This window comes from Anopheles merus, chromosome 2R (assembly GCF_017562075.2).
Source record: "Anopheles merus strain MAF chromosome 2R, AmerM5.1, whole genome shotgun sequence".
Classification (NCBI taxonomy): Eukaryota; Metazoa; Arthropoda; class Insecta; order Diptera; family Culicidae; genus Anopheles; species Anopheles merus.
Window position 1 is genome coordinate 17,422,710 of NC_054082.1, and position 20,446 is coordinate 17,443,155.

At 53.6% G+C, this 20,446-nt stretch overlaps 7 protein-coding genes across 8 annotated transcripts; 2 read left to right on the forward strand and 5 right to left on the reverse strand.

The window, feature by feature from the left end:
• Nucleotides 1–35: 35 nt before the first annotated feature.
• LOC121587794 (DNA damage-binding protein 1) lies at nucleotides 36–4,301 on the reverse strand. The gene is made up of 4 exons (XM_041904946.1): nucleotides 4,086–4,301; nucleotides 3,624–3,772; nucleotides 976–3,514; nucleotides 36–891 (listed from the first exon to the last, which is right to left on the reverse strand). The coding sequence occupies exons 1-4, from the start codon at nucleotides 4,144–4,146 to the stop codon at nucleotides 224–226; spliced, it is 3,417 nt and encodes a 1,138-aa protein (XP_041760880.1). The 5' UTR covers nucleotides 4,147–4,301; the 3' UTR covers nucleotides 36–223.
• Nucleotides 4,302–4,427: 126 nt separating this feature from the next.
• LOC121587804 (ADP-ribosylation factor-like protein 16) lies at nucleotides 4,428–5,430 on the reverse strand. Its single transcript, XM_041904974.1, has 2 exons — nucleotides 4,817–5,430; nucleotides 4,428–4,740 (listed from the first exon to the last, which is right to left on the reverse strand). The coding sequence occupies exons 1-2, from the start codon at nucleotides 5,391–5,393 to the stop codon at nucleotides 4,511–4,513; spliced, it is 807 nt and encodes a 268-aa protein (XP_041760908.1). The 5' UTR covers nucleotides 5,394–5,430; the 3' UTR covers nucleotides 4,428–4,510.
• Nucleotides 5,431–5,456: 26 nt separating this feature from the next.
• Nucleotides 5,457–5,933, forward strand: LOC121590221 (39S ribosomal protein L27, mitochondrial). Its single transcript, XM_041909693.1, has 2 exons — nucleotides 5,457–5,663; nucleotides 5,730–5,933. The coding sequence occupies exons 1-2, from the start codon at nucleotides 5,457–5,459 to the stop codon at nucleotides 5,931–5,933; spliced, it is 411 nt and encodes a 136-aa protein (XP_041765627.1).
• A 98-nt stretch (nucleotides 5,934–6,031) lies between these two features.
• On the reverse strand, nucleotides 6,032–12,008 carry LOC121587795 (AP2-associated protein kinase 1). The gene is made up of 2 exons (XM_041904947.1): nucleotides 11,857–12,008; nucleotides 6,032–11,779 (listed from the first exon to the last, which is right to left on the reverse strand). The coding sequence occupies exon 2, from the start codon at nucleotides 11,321–11,323 to the stop codon at nucleotides 7,952–7,954; it is 3,372 nt and encodes a 1,123-aa protein (XP_041760881.1). The 5' UTR covers nucleotides 11,324–11,779; nucleotides 11,857–12,008; the 3' UTR covers nucleotides 6,032–7,951.
• Nucleotides 12,009–12,486: 478 nt separating this feature from the next.
• LOC121587800 lies at nucleotides 12,487–14,048 on the forward strand. The gene is made up of 2 exons (XM_041904955.1): nucleotides 12,487–12,785; nucleotides 12,865–14,048. The coding sequence occupies exons 1-2, from the start codon at nucleotides 12,663–12,665 to the stop codon at nucleotides 14,026–14,028; spliced, it is 1,287 nt and encodes a 428-aa protein (XP_041760889.1). The 5' UTR covers nucleotides 12,487–12,662; the 3' UTR covers nucleotides 14,029–14,048.
• Nucleotides 14,049–14,070: 22 nt separating this feature from the next.
• Nucleotides 14,071–19,475, reverse strand: LOC121587807 (60S ribosomal protein L26-like). Of its 2 annotated transcripts, XM_041904979.1 has the most exons (3): nucleotides 19,305–19,475; nucleotides 17,242–19,227; nucleotides 14,071–14,645 (listed from the first exon to the last, which is right to left on the reverse strand). In XM_041904979.1, the coding sequence occupies exons 1-3, from the start codon at nucleotides 19,473–19,475 to the stop codon at nucleotides 14,178–14,180; spliced, it is 2,625 nt and encodes an 874-aa protein (XP_041760913.1). In that variant the 3' UTR covers nucleotides 14,071–14,177. The 2 variants fall into 2 exon arrangements, with proteins under 2 accessions (XP_041760913.1, XP_041760912.1); XM_041904978.1 differs by lacking the exons at nucleotides 17,242–19,227; nucleotides 19,305–19,475 and adding an exon at nucleotides 14,746–14,861.
• A 63-nt stretch (nucleotides 19,476–19,538) lies between these two features.
• Nucleotides 19,539–20,258, reverse strand: LOC121587810. The gene is made up of 2 exons (XM_041904981.1): nucleotides 20,038–20,258; nucleotides 19,539–19,919 (listed from the first exon to the last, which is right to left on the reverse strand). Exon 2 carries the CDS (start codon nucleotides 19,848–19,850, stop codon nucleotides 19,539–19,541), a length of 312 nt encoding a protein of 103 aa, XP_041760915.1. The 5' UTR covers nucleotides 19,851–19,919; nucleotides 20,038–20,258.
• Nucleotides 20,259–20,446: the final 188 nt, after the last annotated feature.

Consider the following 20,446-nt stretch of genomic DNA (forward strand, 5'->3'; position numbering starts at 1 on the left):
ACGAACAAAGGATCAACGCACCCGCACGACACCGATTTTTACGTCTTACGTCGCTATTTATTATGTTTATCATTCTTTGATAATGCAATAAATTTCTAGCCCCAACTGGAGGCAAATGTTACATACTAAACACACCGGTGTGACCACGATTGAACTCTGGGAGCAGCAAATATGACCTCGAATTCTTTCCTCCCCGATTCCTCAATCAATTCCTCCGCGCTTTCTAATGTATTCTGGTAAGATCCTCTACGATTTTAATAATGTCATCTACCGTGGCCTCTCGCTTCGTACCCTCGACGTCGATTTCGAGCCCGAGCGAGGCTTCGCGCATCTTTTCCCTGCTGAGGTCGAGGAAGCTTTCCACCAGATCGCCGTCGATGAACCCTTCGCAGCGTTCCATTTTCGTTTCCGTGTGAAAACTGCGCCAATACGAATGGTCAATCTTGCCGACCGATTTGATCGTATTGGTAAGGTTCTCCTGCAGCTTGCGCAGAAACTCGTAAAAGTCGCTCTGAATTTGCGTGACCAGTCCGATCGCGCCGCTGACCGTGCCGAACAGGACGCACCCGGTCGTCGGGGTGCTGCGTTCGCTGATGTTTTGCATTACCAGCGAACCGTGGCGGAACACGTTCACCATATCGCCCAGATGGAACTGAGCCACCTCGGGCATCTGCTGGCGCTCCTCGTCCGTCGTTGCCGCGCTGTCCTTTAGGCAGACGAACAGGTTGTTGCTGTTGTCGGCACCGAGGAATGCGTCGTCGTCCAGTATCTCGACGGCCGTCATCCAGTTCGGCTGGTAATCGCGGGCAATCTCCTCGAAGCTACCCTCCATCTGCTTGTACTGCAGCAGTGTGATGGAACGCATCAAATCGCCCACCAGAATGAAGTCACCTGCAAATCACACCACGACAAGAAAAGGCATAAGTACGTGATGGCATAAGAGAGAGCACAACGAAACAGGGCGCCAATGCTTACCTTTCGTTTTACAGTATAGCGCCAGCACGTTGTTGAAATGGCTGCACTCTAGCCGAAGATCCTTGTCGTCGGTCCACTCGTACAGCCGCACGGTGGAGTTGATGCACGCCAGCACGCGCCCATTAAACTCCACCAGCGAGTAGCACGCGCCCTTCACCTCCTTGTCGCTAACCATTTTAAGCTCGTTGTCCGCGTACCGGTAGATGATGATGCGGCCGGTCTTCGGTTCCGGCTCTTCCGGATTTACCAGCCCGGTACCGACGATGAAGTACGTGTTCGGATCGTTGCCCAGCTTGGCTGACATTAGCGACAGCGCGTACTCGGTCTGCATGAACTGGTGCGCATGCAGCACCTCGAACGTGTTCTGATCGATGATGAGCAGATTGTGCACCTCCACCTCCTGGCCGAACTCGGTGTTGCTGGCACCGGGCTTCAGCAGGCCCATGCCGCTCGACTGCGTGATGTTGTTCGTCTGCGTCGAGGCGCTCTGGCGTGCCGGCGTCAGCCCGCTCGAATCCTGCACGTCCATGCGGAACGTGATGACGCCGAACGTTTGCGACGCCTCCTGGTACGCGATGCGCCTCGGCGACTCGCCGAGCGGTACCGTGCGGATGTGCAGCTTCTGGATCTCGTCGATCGTGCCAAAGATGACGGAGTTGCGTGTCGCCAGCGCCAACGAGTCCTGGTACGCTTCCGCGTTCAGCGAGCACATGTGGTTCACCTCCTTTAGGTTGACGTTCGAAAACACCAGCTTGTGGTTGGAGCTGTAGATGACCGTCGGCCGGTCCGAGCAGGCAAACACGTTCGTGGTGGAAAGCGACCGGAACGTCTTCAGGATGGTGGGCTGCGTACCGAGCGTTACCTTCTTCTGCTCCGTCAGGCAGCCGGTCGCTTTGTTCAGCACGAAGTAGTACATCGAACCGTCGCCGAGCGCGCACAGCAAATAGTTGATGCCCTCGAAGGCGGCCATCAGTATGGAGCGGGGTATGATCTCACCGCCGAGCTTCTCCTTGTGCAGCAGCTCCAGCGTCGGCACCTTCAGCACGCAGGCCGAAATGTCCGTCCACAGCCCGACGGCCACAAACTCGGACCGCGTTGCGTTATCCTCCAGCGGCGACACGTCCAGGCAAGCGACCTCGTAGCTGAGCGTCGTCTGGCCCTTGTACTCCAGCTTGCCGTCCCCGATCTCCACGTAGTACACGTCCTGGGCCGACGCGCACACAATCTGCGTCGTGTTGGCGCCCACCACACCGATGCGCTTGTTGTCCGGGGGCTTCCATTCGCAGATCATCGCCTTGTTGTCGCAGGAGATGAGCCGCGCCGAGCTGGGCGTCACCTGCAGGATCTGGCCGTGCGAAACGTTCGCACAGTAGAACGTCTGCTGGTCGCCCAGAATGCCGGCTATTTCCGTCTCCTCGACCTCGTCGCCCGACAGCATCAGGACGCGGGTGTGGCCCACGAACGACAGTATCAGCGTGTTGTCGTACGGCGAATCGTCGATGCCAACGCGCAACGCCCACATACCCTTGATGCCGGGCAGATCGATACACGCGTGCTCCTGGATGCCGATGCCGTTGCGTATGATGCGCAGCGAGCCCTCCTTAAAGCTGCCGGAGCAGGTAATCATCTGCCCCTGGCCCTGGCGCTCCAGATCCACCACACACATGTCGACGATCGGCGCCAGATTGGTGAACGTTTCCATCAGCATCACGTACGCCCCATTATCGCCCGCGGTCGTATTCAGCTTCACCAGCTGCGAATCGCCGTGCCGCGAGCCGATGAACAGCACCCCATTGTCCAGGTACGTGATGCACTCCGGGATCGTTATCTCGCCCAGCAGCTCCACCTTAATGTCCCGCACCGTCGTCTGCCCCTTGGCGTTTTCCTCCGTCTCGAGGAACATCATGAACAGGTTGCCGGCCATGTTGCCGAGCAGGTATCGCAGCCCCTTGCTGTCGATCCGCGCGTAACAGTTAATCGTGCTCTGCTTGATGATGGCCGGCGCGACCGCCACGTAGCTGTCCCCGTCGTGGTACACGATCGACTCCTGCCCGATGACAATGGCGCCGCCGAGCGGCATCGGCACGGCGATCAGCATGGTAGCCTCCGTCTCGACGTTGTCCTGCTTCCACGCGATCTTGGTAAACTCCTTATCCTTAAGGCTAATTTCGTGCGTCTTAATGTGGCGCCCGTTGATGTCCTGATGGATCACGATCAGCGTCGGGTGCGTCGTTCCGTACAGAAACTCCACATCCTGCACGTGCATCTCCTCCATGCGCAGGCTCGTCGCCTTCAGCTCGTTCGTATCCTTGTCCAGGGGAATGATCTTGAACAGCCCTTCGTACAGGCGCATGCCGATGACGCGGGCTTTCGGGTCGATGACCGCCAGGATGCCGGTTTCCGCCGGCTTCCCGACCCGGTCGGCCACGTTCCCGTGCGCTTTCGTTATTATTTCGATGTCATCGCCCTGCACGGCACACTGCAGAATCATCGCATTGTACCGGTGGGTCAGAATGAATATCAAGTCTTTCGCCTCTTCCTGCGGAAGTAAACAAAAAAAAACATACAGCATGTTAGGGTAAAGTTAGCAGTGGGCAGAGTGGTTTCCTTAGCAGTTTCGCAACAATCCCCAACATCCCAACACTTACCGCCGGACGGAACAGCTTCATCACTGCTATTTTCCCATTGATGCCAATTTCTTTTATAGGCCGAAGCCCTTCCGGCGTTACCAAATATATCTCTAACCGCGAGCTTTTGGCCACGATCAGGTTGAGATCGGTTGGCGAGGTGAAGTTACCTGAAAAGCAAGGGTGGAAAGAAGCGTGAAGAACGCATGCGGCGGAGAGGAAGTACGATGATTCCAAAATAAACGAAGCAATAGGAAAACATAACCTTAACAGCAAACTCTCTATTGATAGACAAACGAATACACCGATTGGCAACACAATTTCTATTCACATTTGCCCATACGGTGACGTGGGGTAGTGGGAGCGAAAAAGACAAGCCCTATATCCTGCACAAGCTTCAATTTTCACGCTAATCTTTTTTCTTCCTCCGTCATTTTCGGTAGCTACACTGCCTTCATTGCCACTCTTCCCCCAAACACCTACCGGTAACGCAAGCGGTAACCGCCGTTGGTTTCTGGGCAGTCACAATATAATTGTGCGCCATTGTGCACTACGACGGTCCTTTTCGTGCCGTGTGTGTTGCTTTTATCACGATGCGTGCGGCACTTCACGGTGAAAAATGCACAATTTTCCTGCCCAAACTGTTTGTTATGCGAAGCGCACGAAACGCGCATTTGCCGATCGCCGTACACCAGAATTATTTCCTCTTTTGACAGCTTGTGAAACATCGGGTCGACGTAGCGAGTCGACATTGGCGCGGTTGTCAACAGCCGCGTTTGCTAGGGAGGCCGTTTCTGAAGGGACGCTCTCTAACGGAATTCAATCGAAACGGTCGCAGCAAATGGCGAGAAGTAAAACGTAAATATAAATTTATTGTGATCTATGCATTGATTCAACAAGCAACCGGTTTAATTCATTGCCAACCAGTCGTACACCTCGTCGATGCCTTCCTTCGTAATGGCACTGAACTGCACGATCGTTATGTGCTGCGGTATCTGCTTTTGAAATTTTTCCATCTGCAGCATGAGCAGCGCCTCGTTACGCATCTGACGATAGGCAAGATCCATCTTTGAAAGTACGAGCAGAAATTTCGTCTTTTTCAATCGCGGTTCCGCTAGCATGGAGTACAGCAGCACACCTCGGTACGGCGGGGAGAAAAGGTAATGTATTGGTAAGATCACGAGAAACGAATATTCAACAAAGCTATGATTTACCTGCGGCCGATATTTGGCACAGATTCGAAGTATCCACCACATAGATAAGCTTCTCCACTGGATTGAGCAAATAGTCGCGCCAGATGGGCGCCAAACATCCGCCGACTTCACGCACCTGCACCAACTCTTTGCGCTTTCCCGGTGGAGGAATCTTCTGGTTCACATCCTTCTCGTCGATAACGATCGGCGGTATCTTGATGGTGTACAGGTTCGTGCCCACGCTCGGAACGGAATGGGAGGTAAAGTTCACCGAGTCCGGTTTCTGCAGGCAGGTCAGCAGGAGCGTTTTACCAGCACTCATCGGACCAAGGCACAGGTAAGACATGGCTACGGATAACGTTTTCTGCCTATTTGTGCAATTTGTGGACCGACGTTTCCGTTCCTGATTGATCGATAGTTTTCCGTTGCCATGGACAGACGGGCACTGCGGCTGATGAACGTTCCCGAAGGGGGGCACGTTCGTTATGACAGCTCCACAATGTTTACGTAAAAGTTCGCTCTCTGCCGGGTGGTGGTGTTCTCGAAAAGCAATTGTCGTGCGTAATTGTGCGCGTGCAGTGAAAATGAATTCCAGCATTCTTACCCGGTTGCACCAAGGGCTCGCTCCGTTTTTGAGTAAGTAATGCCAACACTATGGGAAATGCAGAATGCAGAGAGTGCTAATTGTCTTTGCCATGTTGCAGCAACCGTGCGAAATGCGTCCAAGAAAACGGGCGGTAGCTCGCGAAATCCTCCAAAACATCCGCGCCCGAAGCATCGTGGTTGGAAGGTGCAGGATGGCCATCACGTATCGGCTGGCACTATACTGGTAACACAGCGCACCACTCGCTTCCATCCCGGATTGAATGTAAGAAAATGATGGCTGGTTGCAAGTGTTTTCTGTAAATAACACCAGTTCCCTCGTTCTTCGTAGGTTGGCTTCGGTAAAAATGGCACCCTGTTCGCTATGGAGCACGGCAAGGTGTACGTTACCTGTGAAAAGATTGACCCAAACTGGGATCATACCTGGGTGCAGCGGTGCTATGCCGGCCGGGAGGGACAAACTATTTACAAGAAGTTCTTCAACGTGGTACCAGCACCGCAACACCAGCGCTTTAAGCTGATAGATGAAATTTAACTCAGTTCTCAGACGAATGTGTGACCCCGTAGCCGGGTGATAGTTCGGATAAATACAATAGTGTGTTGTACTTCACGTGAATCGCTTCATTTGCATTCATTCGTAATATATTTGGTTCGTTATGTTCGATCGAAACGGGAAGCAAACCAGTTTTACAGCCACCGGTGAATCAAGTAGTAGCGAGCTTTTTACGTTTCTTGTTGGCCATTAGGCGGAGTGTGGAAGCCTCTCCGCTAGAAGCCGTTTCTTTTCATTTGGTATGCCTTTTTTAAGTTTCCCTTTTGTTTTGCTCTTGCAACGTTATAGCAGCGGTCTAAAAGTTGTGAACATATGTAACTACCAACGGATGTGGAGAGGAGATTAAATGCGCAAAGATTGTAAAAGCGGCAATAACTAGCATTTCCGAAGCCCCATTCCCTTTCCTATACTGTACACTCGTCGCCTATACTGTACTGTTTGCAATGGCTAAAGACGAGAACTCGTCGATCACTTGTCCCGAGCATGGGGCAAAGCTTTTTTCACTAATTGGTCAATCGCCTTCCAATGTGTGGGGCATGTCATTTCTGTTTCGTTCTTCGTTCGATCCATTGCAGGATTGTAGAGTGAATAAATATAAATAGAGGACGTGTAGGTGCTTCCAAGTGCTACAGTTACCGAATTCCGGTTAGCTAGAATGAAACCAGATTCAAACCATACTCCCATCCCGCCCTGGAACTACCTACCACACGATCTCAAAATCTCATAAGTAATGCTCTCACTGTTCTCTGCCTTATCCTACAATCCAACCGTTCGGCTTTCTCCCATATTAATCCCTAATTCTACTAAGTTGAGTACGGGTGTGTGTGAGAGGGAGTATGTTACAACACAAAATGAAACCAAAAAACACGATTTGTCTTTATGTTCGCTCTATGCCTATTTTAATTCTTAGTTACACACTTGTCCATAACCAGACTCTGTATATGAAAACTCTGAAATAATTGGACTAATTGGTTAACAAACAAACAAACAAACAAATAATACAACAATATTTGATACGTATATTGCTACGCAAAACACATCTCACGAGGACTGCGCACAAACGCAGCAATTGAATCTTTGATAATCGGTCACATAATGGTACCTCCTTCTCTGCAACTTCGCAACTGTGTACGAGTTGCTAGTTGATAAACATAAATTAGGAGAGGATTTAGAGGGACGAAGATAAACAAAAAAAAATGCTAACAAAATACTTTAATGATTCGTTCGGTTTCAATTACGCGCAATGTCGTAAATAATGTTTCTGCGTACCTTTGCATCCTACCATTCACGAGCAGATGATAACCTTTTTTTTTGGAACAGGGAATAAACGAAGCTGGACTAGATTTATGGAACTTGTAGCCAAAAACGGACGGGGTAATTATAATTGGTTAGAGTGGTATAAAGATCGCTCGGTTTCTAACACTACTACCGGCTCTGCTTTGCGCCATTTGCTGTTTGGCGGAGAGCGGGAAACCGGGGTCGTCGTTGTATTCGTAATTTCATATCAATTCGCCGGCCTGGGGTAGCTCTGGCGATAGAAACTGCGCTCTAGTGTGGCCTTCTACAATTGTGCATCATTTTTGCTCAACACTGTGTCTACCCTACTGTAATAACTTTGTTGTTGCACGTGCTATTGCGATTGCTACTTGCGGCAGGATTTTAATTTCCCTCCCTTTACGCGGTGCCTGCCCATTGTTTGGATAAATAATTACAATCTGAATTAACGTCACTTCCTTGGCTTGCTTGGCCTGCTTTTCGATCTCGCGTAGTAGTTGCTAAGGGCTACCGGGGTTCAGTGGAACCCTTAGACAGCAGGAACCTTTAAGCATTGCTTGGTGCGAATTGCTTGCCTACGGATTACACACGCCTCTGTGTCGGGTTCTTGTGAAGTGAACATTTGCTTCCATCAACTAAATCACAGCTTCCGATTGGAACGTGTGTCGCTACTAGCACAGGACACCCCACCAGGAGACCAGGTGCAGACAGGTGCCGTCCACCAATTAGTTCTCATTGCTCCGGCTACCGTACAGCCCGATGACGGCCTTCTTAATCCGCTTAATGTCCCGCGCATTGGTACGGCAGCATCCGCCGACAAACTTGACGCCCATTTCCACCCACTGCGGTAGGTAGGTTTCCAGTGGGGTCAGATTTTCCGCACCCCGCCAGCAGCTGGCCGCCGCGTCCCACTGTTCGCCCGAGTTCGGGTAGACGATCAGCGGTATGCGTTCGCTTTCCGGCGGTGTACCGGCCGCCCGCTGCTGCAGCAGCTCGTGCACCGACCGCAACAGTGGCAGCACGTGCTGCGGATTGACGCAGTTGACGCCGATCGCTAGCAGATTCGGGTTGGCCAGTTGCCGCGCCCGGTTCCACAGAGCGAGCACCGTTTCGGCAAAGTTTTCGCCGTGCGCGAGCGACGCACCGTCGCGACACTGGAACGAAATCCAAAACCGCACGGTCGGATGGTCGGCCGACAGCAGGTCGAGCAGCGCTTCCGCCTCCATGCGGCAGGGGATCGTTTCGATCGCGAGCGCATCGACACCGGCCTCCACGATCGCGTTAATCCGGGGCCGGTGCCACTTTTGCAACCGGTTCGCCGGCACGTGGTCGGCATACGCGCCCGTATACTCGGACCCGTCGTGCAGATGCGCCCCGTACGGCCCGATCGAACCGACCACCCACGGTATTTTGTGGGACTTGTTTTCCAGCTTCTCGGCCAGGTAGCGGGTCCGGGCGCGCCGCGCCAGCTCGACGCTGGCCCTGATCAGCTTCAGCGATTCGTCCTCGTTGAGATCGAGAAAGTCCATGTAGCCCTCGATGGACGCCTGGTACGTGTTGGTCAGGATGCAGTCCGCGCCCGCCTTCAGATAGTCGAGATGCGTCTCCAGCACGGCGGCCGGGTTCGTCGCATTGAAGCGCGACGTCCAGAGCGGATCCTTGTCCAGCTTGGCGCCGACGTGCTCGGTGAGCTGCGTGCTGAATCCACCATCGATTACGATTACCTTGCGCGAGGCAAGCTTAAACGATTTGCTCTTGTCGGTGCGCACCGGCAGCGAGAACGGGGCGGAACTGAACGGATCGTCCTCGTCGTCGCCGAGCGTGTCGGGGATGTTCTCGGGCGAGAATGGGGCGGCCTGCTGAACGGTCGATAGGGCCGCCACATTGCCCGCGGCGCTCGCGGACGTCTGGATCAGCGGTAGCGACGAGTGGCGCGGCACTTCGGGCGGCGTCTTCAAGCTACCCTGGCTGCCCTGCTCGCGGATCTTGTCAAACTCCTCGCCGAAAATGTGATCCTCGGTCATTTGCGCGAACGGTGTCGGATCGCCGAACGGGTTCCAGTTGGCGCTACCGCCCGCCGATGACGTGGATCGCTGCTGCTGAAACAGCTGCGGATTGGAGCTAGAGGCGAGGCTGCTGGCATGCTGCTGCTGCTGCTGTTTGTGCAGCGAACTGTTGGACCCGCTCGCCATCGATGCACTGACGGAGGCGGCCGTCTGCCCGACGCTCGGACTTACCGATGACGGCTGGTAGTTGTTGGTGGACTGGTCGAACGGGGCCAGAAACTGGGACGTTTCCGTGGCGAACGCTTTGTTGAAGGCCGACGTATCGCTCACGTTCCGCCGATGGCCGGACGGTTTCGGTGGCGCCAGTATGCCGACCCCGGCCCCATGAACGCCACTGCTCGAGGACGAGTTGGAACCACCGAGGGTGGGCGTTTGTGCCGCCGCACTGGACGGGCCGGGATGCTGCTGTTGCGTACCGGCATGGCTCGGCGAATGTACCATCGACAGCGAGGAGGACGACGAGTTGGGAGCCGAAGCGGTGGGCATTTCGCCTCCGCTTGGAATCGGGGCCAGCTCCGCCTCCCGGAAGGGATCGGGATACGTCGTCTGGAACAGGGCGGCCACCGCAACGGGCTGTGCCGGCAACGCTGTCACCGCCGTGCCATCCTTCCCTGCTACAGTAGGCGCCGTTGGATCGATCGAACCCGCTGATGCGGCGGCCACCGTGGGGACACTGGAGGAGTTGCTGGCCGGTGGGAAATTGGCGGCAAATTTCGCTACGAACGCTTCCGGTGCATCGGTGGGGGCGGTAGTGCCGATCGTGCCCGCCGCCGGTGCCATGCCGGGCGTTGGCGAGGAGATGATGTTTTTCGGCGAAGGATTCGGCGGCAAACCGAGGGAAAAGCTGCTCACGCCCATCTGGCCAGGTGTCGCTACCTGCGATGCTTTCGGTCGTTGTCGAGGAGCGACGCTTGTTCCACCCTCTAGCGGCAGCTGGCCGGCCGACGGCTTGGTCGGCTTCGGTGTGGATCCGCCGTGCTGTCCACCAGACGGTCCACCCGGTGCCGTTGGCAGTCGTTTCGTTTCCGACTCGAACGGTGGCACGGGCAGCGTGTCAAGCGGTGGTACGCTACACTTCGTCAGGTTGCGCACCGGGTTGGCTCGTCCCGCGATGCCAAACGCCACCTCGCACACCTGATAGATGTTCGGGCGCCGGTCCGCATCCGGCTCCAGCATGTAGCGTATCAGCTGGTGCACCCCGCGCGAATACTTCGACCCGTCCGGGATGCTAAACTGCCCGCTCTGGATGGCGAGCGTGCTCTCGCCGAACGGCAGCGTGAAGAAGCACACCTTGTACAGCAGACAGCCGAGCGCCCAGATGTCCGCCTTAACCGTAATGTCCTGCCCGTTGAACAGATCGATCATCTCGGGCGCCCGGTAGGACAGCGTGGTGTACCGCTGGATTTCCTCCTCGACCGTCGTGCGCCCGTGGCTGGTCGGGTTGAGGATGCGCGCCGTGGCCGACCCAAAGTCGCACAGCACATAGTGGCCGAGATCGTTCTGCAGCACGTTCTCCACCTTGAGGTCGCGGTGGATGATCGGCGTCTGGCACTGGTGCAGCCGGGCGACCGCTTCCGCCACGTCGCAAAAGATCTGCAGCACCTCCGGCTCGGTGAAGCCCGTCCCGAGCCGCGCGTTCATCTGCGTCAGCAGGTTCGTCTTGCAGTACGGCATCAGCAGCAATATCTCGTGCACCCCGTTGCCCTTCGCATTGATGCTGTGGTCGATGTAGCCGATGATGTTCTTGTGGCCGCTCAGATTGCTCGCTATCTTGATCTCGCGATTGCACACCCCCAAATCGTACTCGTTGTTCACGTACAGCCGCTTGAGCGCGTACCGCTCGCCCTTCGCACCCTTGACTAGAAACACGACGGCGAAGCCACCCTCGGCCAGCACCTCCTCCACCGTGACCACGTTCTCCTTGCTGAGCTTGAACGTTTTGCCGACGAAACTGTTCGTCTCCCGGCTGCTGCTGCCGCTCGCCGAGCACGGTTCATTTTTCGTCTCGAACTTGGAGATAAACTTTTTCATCCTACCGTCGTCTTCGTTGCTGGTGATGAGACGAGAGGGGAAGAGAAGAGGACAACGAAGAGGAAGAAGAGTGAAGGGGGTGATTATCTCCCTATCGAGCTGGTTGGTTGGGACGGTCGAGCAGGTGTCCGCGGTTGATGTAATCAAGAGTCACGCACTCCAAATGCCGAACTGAATTCGAAGGGGCGGATTTGCCAGCCAAGTAAGTGTGTGTGTTGCAATTTACTGATAAGTGGTAACACTACTGGCTCTGTGTGTTCCCCTACCCCCGCAGGATGTCGGCAGTCTATAATAATGGTAAACGTTTTTTCCCCTCTCCTCCTATTTATCGAACAGTATTTATGCTACTGCTCTCGCTCGGTCCATTGCGCTGCAGCAGGGCCTGTTGTTCGGGTGTGTTGTTCGCCCGTTTTATGCTCACTCCGCCCTATCGTTCTTTTATCACTTCCGCTGGCGCTGCAAGAATCACAATAATCAATGTGTGGGAATCGTTAGCCCTTGCGCCAGGGCGGTGGTAGGGGTGGTGCTACTACCGTGTAGAGGCGCTCTAGCGGATGATAGCCGTCGTGCGCGACCACCTTCACTGCTACACCTTCCCTTCCCTCTGCCACCTTTGTTCACGTGCGCAATTTTGTTCGATCGTAGCAGCCGCAGCAGTAGCAGCAGCAACACAAAAAACAGTTCAGTTTTCCTTTTCGCCAACCCACCAACACTACGTGTTCAACAGTCAGCACACGCACCACCACCGCACGGAGGAGGAACTCAATTATGCTTTTTTATCTAGCGCCTGGTGGCCTCGTTCGTTTTTGCACACACCCTCCTCTAGCGAAATCCGCTTTTCTCCCGTCCACCACAGTATGCACTGACTGTTTGGGACGAACTTTTGTTGTTGTTGTGGATTAGCCTTCTCTTTAGCCCTTTTGGGACATTTTAGGGTTTGGCGTAGGAAGGCAGACCGTCGCCAGTTGCGCTGCTTTGCCTGCTACTGCGAGAACTGCCCGTGCGATAGGCGTGATGCAGCAGAATGGTCACTCTGGGTGGAGGGAGAGAAGAAAAAAACGGTCGGAGAAACTACACTTATCACACAACACTCCGCAAGAAATCGACTTGTGGCCTATCTCGCCGTTCCAAACTGAAAAACGCAAACGAGCAGCCCAGCGTGTGTGTGTGTGTATGAGTGCGTGGTGCGCCTTCTATTTGGCATGTAATTGCGCAAGTGTGCGTGTGTTGGTGTCGGTTTGACAGCTGGCGCGAGTTGACGTAGAAAATCATATTGCCGGACGAAAGGAAACAAAACAAAGGCGGCGGCCAAATAAATAGCAGAAGGAAAGAAAGCAGCATGGAAAAGGCGTGGAAAGAATTTAACCAGCTGCTCGTTTCTCCCTCCGTGTCTAGTGGGCGGACGGCCCGCAGGAAGGGTGTTAGGCGACAGTCGAAAACTCGTTTAAATAAACAGAACAGTGTAAGCAAAGAGTATTTTCATTCCGTACCTCAACCAGCTGGAACGCTATTTTGATGTTGCGCTGTTCATACCGTTGCAGATTTTACAAGTGCAAGGTCATGGACAAGATGAATGGGAAATAGATGATGGTTCGGATGACGACAAAGCGGTGGCAGACAGTGGGAGCCTTCAAAACGATTCATCCTGTCCGGCATTTACTCCCTCCGTAGCGCAATCGCTAAACCCCGCCGAGGTGACGATCGACCGTAGAAATCAGTCGGATTCGGAAGTGGAGCACCTTTCGGAGGAGGATGTATGCCGTCAGCAGACCAGCACTACGTCCGATTCTTCCGACTCGGATTCGGACGATTGTCTGGCTATTCACTGTACAAAGAGCCGAATGACACGATTGCAGTTTGCGGACAAAAGTCAACTCAAGCGACGCCGCATAACGGACGATATGGACGTTTCCTTTGGGGCGGGTTGTTCGAGCAAGGGAAAAAATCGTCAGCTGGTAACAGCGTTGAGTCCGAAGCGCTTCAAAGCCGTTGCGACGCTTAACCGGACCATTGTGGGCGAAGGATCGAAAACGTTAAATAGCAGCGTAACGGGTGCTCTCGATACCACACGCTGCTGGAAGTCTTTTGATGCATCGTTCCATGCCGAGCTGGATGCGAGTTGCATAGAAGATTTGCCATCTTCGCCGGACAGTGCAAATGAAGGGCAGAGTAGACGCAGGGAAAGGGATGCGATCGACATTGAAGAGTTACCACCATCGGCAGAGAACAATAACGCCCAAAGCACGTCACCGTCGTCCAAGTCGTTCTATGTCACATCGCCTACAGCTAAAAGTAAGAACAAACATTATCCCAAGAATTCACCGCTAGGCACGCTGGCCATGGCACTGAACGAGCGAAGCTCTCGGCAACATCTGTGGCAGCATGCGATCGTGTCCGGGACGGTGCAGCCGGAGCTCGTCGTGAAAATAGACTCCATTGAGCGGATCTACGGACGCGTGATGCTGCGTTTTTTCACCACCATGGCCGAAGGAGATGATTGCGTGCAGGAGGAGCAGGTGGAGAACATTATCTACATGGACCAGGGCGACAGGCAGCTGAAATCGATACACGCCGGCATGAACGTCGCGCTGGAGGTGGACGACCGCATCTCCCCTCATCGCATCGCGCGCCACAAACTGATACACCTGGGCGTAACGAAGCTCTGTCCGATGCCAATGACCACCGAAATAAATGCACACCCGTGACCACACGACTACCACACAAACACACAGAGATACATGCGCGCGTTTTTAACTTTCTCTCCATCTCATCCTTATTTTATTCGCCTGCCGTTCACGGCCGCACAACACACGTTCCTCCTGCCACACCAGCGAATGTTTTGTATTGTGTACACTTAAGAGGTCGTTTCCATCGCGGTGGCGGCAGCAGATTCCTCGGTGTACTTGCCCTTGTCCTTGTTGAGCGCCGCCAGACGGCCCTTGGCGCGGCGATCCAGGATCTTCTTGCGATCCTTGTCCATCTTCAGCTTCACGATCACACACTTGGACGGGTGCACACCGACGTACACGTTCGTGCCGTTCGCCTTCTCGCGCTGGATGCGCTCAATGTACACGACGTACTTCTTGCGGTACACCTGCACCACCTTGCCGACCTGGTTGCCCTTGTAGTGGCCGCGCACCACCTGCACTTCGTCGTCCTTGCGGATCGGCATCGAGCGCACGTTGTACTTCTGTTTCAGCTCCTTCGACAGCGGCGCCGACATAATCTTCCTGCGGATGTGCGACGGGGCCTGGAAGTGGCGCTTGCGGCTCTTGCGCCGGGACGACGAAACATTTTTGTTGAATTTCATCTTTCTCCGAGGCTGCAACGAGAGGACGCGAATCGATTCCTGGTTAGCGATCGGTACTGCACCGTTTCGAGGGCTTTTCGGGCCAATATCGGCACAATTTTTCACTACTTACAACAAAATACTCGTACACCCGAAAAACGCGTGCTTCACGTAGTTCAAGATGTCGGAAAAGGAAGTAGTGATGGCCAGTCGGTCAACATGGATCACCTCGATCCGGCTGGTGAGTCATTCCGTTCCGGTTTGAATTTGGCTATTTTTCGGAAAATCAATCTCTTTTAACTATTTCTGGTATTAATTTATTTGAAATAATTGAGAAAAATTTATTTAAAATAGTTTGTAGATTTTTCATGGCGTAGAAGGGCTAAAATACACTAAATAAAAAGACGCTGGAACGTTATGATCCGGCCAAAATCATATGTACCATCACTAGGAGCAAAGATCAGCACGAGAAAAGGCAAAGAAGACATGGCAACGTGACAGCGCCATCCGAACAAGGTTTATAGAGTTGCGCTGCATCCATCGTTGTCAGAAATTCGTCGGGGGGTAGGATACAGTAGGATAAGATGAATAAAAGGTGCATGAATATAAATGTTCGATTATTCAACGCTGTTACTTTATTCGATATTTTACTATCAGAATTTTGTTTAATAATTGACTGACTGCATTTTGTGCACAAAATACATACTTTTTAAAGTTGTAATTGCAATTGATTTTTTTAAATTTAAATACCAAGGATTATATGAATCGTTACAGACCTTGTGCGCCGTGAATCAAAACAAACGCTGCGGATTGTTTACGTATCATTTGGTACTTCGTTTGTTTACTCGCATGTTGAACGGTTATGTGATCTCTTTCTCCCGACAAAATTAGCTTCCTGTGCCTGGAAATGTCGAACTTTGTACCGAAAAAACACCACCTGCGAGCAGCACTATTATTCTTCTACCATCAAAAGAAAACAGCCTACGAAGCGCACCGGCTGCTGGTGCAAACCTACGGCAAACATGCGCTCGGCAAAACGCAGTGCGCCGTATGGTTTGGCAAATTCAAGCGCGGTGATTTCGACATCCAAAACAAGCTCCGTGGCCGACCGCCGAAAAAGTTCGACGACGGCGATCTGCAGGCCCTGCTCGACGAGGACGACTGCCAGACGCAACAGCAGCTCGCGGACCGGCTGCGTGTGACGCGCGAAAGCATTTCCGTACGGCTGAAAGCGATGCGCAAGGTTCACCGCGGTGGCACATGGGTGCCGTGCGAGCTGACCGACAGGCAGCAGGAGAAGCGCAAAACGATTTGCGAAATGTTGCTCGCCCGCAACCAGCGGAAGCCCTTTCTGCGCCGGCTCGTGAACGGGGGTGAGAAGTGGATTTACTTTGAAAATCCCAAGCGCAAAAAGTCCAGCTCCGAGCCGACCGATCCGGCAGCACTAGCGGCCGGACCGAGCCGTTACGCCCAGAAGACCAGGCTGTGCGTTTGGTGGGACCGGGACGGTGTCATCTGCTACGAGCTGCTCGGACCGGGCGAAACGGTCACGCCGGAACGGTATCAGCTGCAGCTGATTGCCCTGGAACAGGCATTGCGGGAAAAACGTTCAGAGGGCGGCGATAGGCAAGATGGCAGGACAATCATTTTGCTGCACGATCCCGTGCCCAGTCACAGCGGTAAACCGGTAGAGGAAACGATCGCCCAGTTCCGGTGGGAGGCATTACCGCACGTGGCCAACTCGCCAGACCTGTTCCCTTCGAGCTACCATCTGTTTCCCGTGCTTGGTTTTGCACTGTCCAATCAGAGGTTCGGTTCGCTGGAACATATCGAACAGTGGCTGGACAGGTGGTTTAGCACCAAAGATGGGTCGTTTTTTTGGCGCGGTTTACAGCAGTTACCGGAACGGTGGGAAAAGTGCATACAAAGCGATGGTAATTATTTTGAAAAATAATAAAAAAATACTATGCAATGCTTATGTGCTAAAAGTGTTTGTCTTCTAAACATCCAAGCATAATGTTCGGACGATGTCTCACAACACGGTTCAGCTGTGAACAGGCAAGAATTGGTACGGCGCTTTATGGATCCTTTATTGCATTATGGTGCGATCTTTATTCTATTTATACAGCGCGTACGTGCTTAGTATACTTATAATACGGTAATTTCTCCTGTTGACCCATGCATACATAGAAAGAGCTACATTCGCGCATTTAGTAAAGTAGAGTGGAGTGTTTCTGTGTGTGTATGTGTGTGTGTGTATTGCTATGTTCTAACAAAGCATCGTACATAGCAGCGTTAATTTCCCCGCCTGAAGGAGAGTTCACCACCATTGTAACTGCTTCCCTTCTCTAACAACATCATCACATCAAGGCATTGTTTTGCGGTGCGCATCAGTTTGCGTTCAGTGAGTTGGCTGTAAATGTTGTATCCACTGCTAATTGCGTTTTCAGTACAAGTTAAAAGGTTATATTTTACCAGTTTGGACGATGGACAGGAAACACACACCCTGTTGCGCCAGAAACTAAAACGAAACTAGTTAAAACTGAACTGGAAATGTTCACTACCCAAACGAAACTACAATTATAATAATAGTGTTACTATAAATTAATGCTTTCACAGCGAGTTAAACATCATCGAACAGTCCACCACCCTTCGGCTTCGAGCTCGAACGGCCTGCCCCTCCCATACGGCCGTCGTCGTCGTCGAACGCCGACCCGTAGCCCTTAAAACCGACCGACACGCCCGTACTCACGCCGAACCGTTCGTTAATTTCCTGCGACAGCGAACGATTGATGTCGTCCAGTCCCCTCGCACTGGTGCTGTAGTCCAATCGGTCGCCATGCCCGACCAGATCGTCATTCGGTCCGACCGTGTCGTGATTGCGCGACTTGTACTTGGACAGTATGCCGCCACCACCGTTGCCATTTCCGTTCGTGCTGCCAGCACCGGCCGCCACTCCACCGTGTCCCATGCTAGCACCTCCTCCTCCATTGCCACCACCACCGGTCGTTCCGTCGCGTGCAATCTGCCCCAGTATGTTATCCCTTCGGCGTGCCAGCGCATCTTCCGCCCGTTGCCGTTTGCGCTTCTCGCGCACAATCAAATCCTTGCCCTCCTGGACCAGCTCCACCGCAATGGTTTCGTTCAGCATGAACTGCTGGAAGCCGAGTGCATTCAGCGCCCGACTGCCGAGCGAAAACCAGGTCGCGAGACAGAACGCCAGCATCACCATGGGAAAGTAGATGTTGAACCCGTCCGCAATGATGCCGAGCACGTCCATGTGGCCCATGATCTGCGTGTAGTGCGTCTCGAGCACCCGCTCCTTGATGATGTGCGAGTCCATGTGGATCATGCCGAGAAAGTTCAGACACATCGGGGGCGTCAGCCGGCACAGCAGCATGCCGCTAAAGATCAGGCTGTACTCGTTCGTCTGGTGGTGGGCGGCCAGATAGTAGAGATTCAGGAACTTGATGCGGAACACGGTCGAGTAGGCACAGTAGCACAGGTAGCAGAGCGTCAGCATGGAAAAGATCTCGATCGTGACGAAGTCGTAGCTGCCCTTCGCCACGTTCAGCACGTTGGCAAAGATGGACAGGACGGGCTGGCGGTTGAAGAACGTCAGCTCGCTCCAGACGACCGTGAAGGACAGGAAGGCGGTAATGATGGCGAGCGCCTTCAGGAACGGTGCCTTCACGACACACTCCCAGTACCAGTCGACCGTGGGGCTGTACAGGGCCCGCGCCATCCCGACCCGGTGCTTGGGAAATTCGCTCTTGAAGCGATGGTCGAGCGACACCGCATTCTTGGCCACGTCCTCCAGGTGCAGCACCTTGTTCACCTGCACGCTCCAGAGCGCCTCGGTGCGCTGTAGCGTTTGCAGCGATTTGATGACCTGCCGGTGCAGCCGCACCAGCGCCTTCTCCGACGGGATGGCCATGGGCGATCCGTCCTCCCGGCTGATGCGGCTCGCCCGCTCCATCAGCTCGGTCGGCACCTTGCGGATGATCGTTTCCAGCGCCGGCCGGAGCTCGTGTCGGGGCGGAATGGCGCGGCTGGCCGACTGCAAGCTTTCCAGCACATCGTCCACGTTCTCCTCCGCTTCGGCCTTTTCCGAGCTCAGCTTGGACAGCTTGAAGTAGGCGTACTGCAGCGTGAAGCCGGGCTTGGAGTTGTTCCACAGGCTGCGGGGCACCTCGACCAGCGCGTACCCGAGCAGCAGCACGAGCAAAAACAGGCCCCACGTGTTCGAGGCGGACGAGGCGATCGCTTTCAGCTTCTGCCAGTCGAGCGATATGCCCGGCTGCAGGGCGAGATAAATGAGTAGTATGCCGCAGATAAACAGATACGTGCCGTAGTAGATCGCGTTATCTACGAGGGCCGATCGCAGCTTGCCCTTGATGGTGAAGTCGCCCGCCTTCAGGTACGACTGCATCAGGGGCATTATCAACCAGGTAAGGAACTGGGAGGACCAGTAGATGATGCGCCACAGGTTCGGGAACACTTCCTCCTCCACCATGCCCCACGGCCGCTGGCAGATCGCATCGGGCGCGTCATTGTTGTTGGAACCGTTGCTACTGGTAATGTTGTGCTCCTGCAGGCACTGGCGATAAACGGTCTGGAGTGGGAAAAGTGGGATAACGTGAATTAGTGGCGAATAAGCAACGGTTGCATCAGCAAAACCGGCACACTCACCGAGGTAACATCGAGCGGAATCGTGAACACTATCAGAAAGGAGAAGCTCCACGCGGTCAGTACGGAAAACGTCACGATCGGATGCTGCCGCTGTATGCAGCCGTAGCGATAGAGCGATATGGAGGCCAGCAGCAGTGCCAAGCAGATGGAAAACACCAACAGATACGCCATCGTGCCGGATAACTCTCAGACAGTGTGGTTGTGTAATTGGGTAACACACTCGGTCGCTTGCGTTTAGAAGACGTTGGCGCTCTTGGAGGCAGCGGTTCGGGCGCGTGTTTCTTGCAACTGTCGCTGCGCTTCCTGGTGCATTCTTTCCAGCTTCTCCAGGCTGAACGATTTCAGCGGCAGCAGCTGGGGCTTGCACAGTTGAAATTCTTGCTTCTTCTCGAAAAATAGCTTTCCGCTGGTTGGCAAAATCAGCGTAATTGGTTGCTGTTTCCCACTCCGGTTGCTCCTTTCTTCGGCCGTCGGCGATACAAGGTTTTCAGCTACTGTCGTCGTCGTCGTCGTCGTGTTTGTCGTATCAGCCACGGCGAGGGACATTGCAAAACATTGTCGGCCGTTTGCAGTGCCGCGAGCCACTAACAAACACACGCACGCAACACCGTACGTCTGGTAAAGTGGGTTGAGCAAATCGTTACTTCTTTGGCATGCCCGTAAGGAGTCCGACACGTAAGGAGGCAGGCGATGAGCGCAGGTTGCAGGCAAGGGGATTATTGATTTTTCTTACCTACAAAACCCCCCCGGTAGTGATGATTCCAACTGCACACTGCACTGTATCGCTGCAGGCAAGTGACCCGACTTTTACTACTTATCAAAAAGCAAACAGTCACGGTAATCGGCACTGATTTGTGGTGATGATAAATCCAAAACAGTAGACGAGTTTTCGGTCTACTTGAGAAGAAAGGAAGCAAAACGTTCCGCTACTGTAGGTGTTTTGGAAACGATTCCGTCATCCGCGCCCGTACAACATGGCGAGGGTTTTTGACATAAACAAATCGCTGCTTTCTCGCTCACTTTCGCTACCCGGTCTTTGCTCGCCTGAAGACTCCCTGTCATTCTCAGAAAGGGATGAAATATTTTTGAAAAGCACGTTACAAAGCAGCATACCACAGCACAGCAAATCACGAACTACGAGT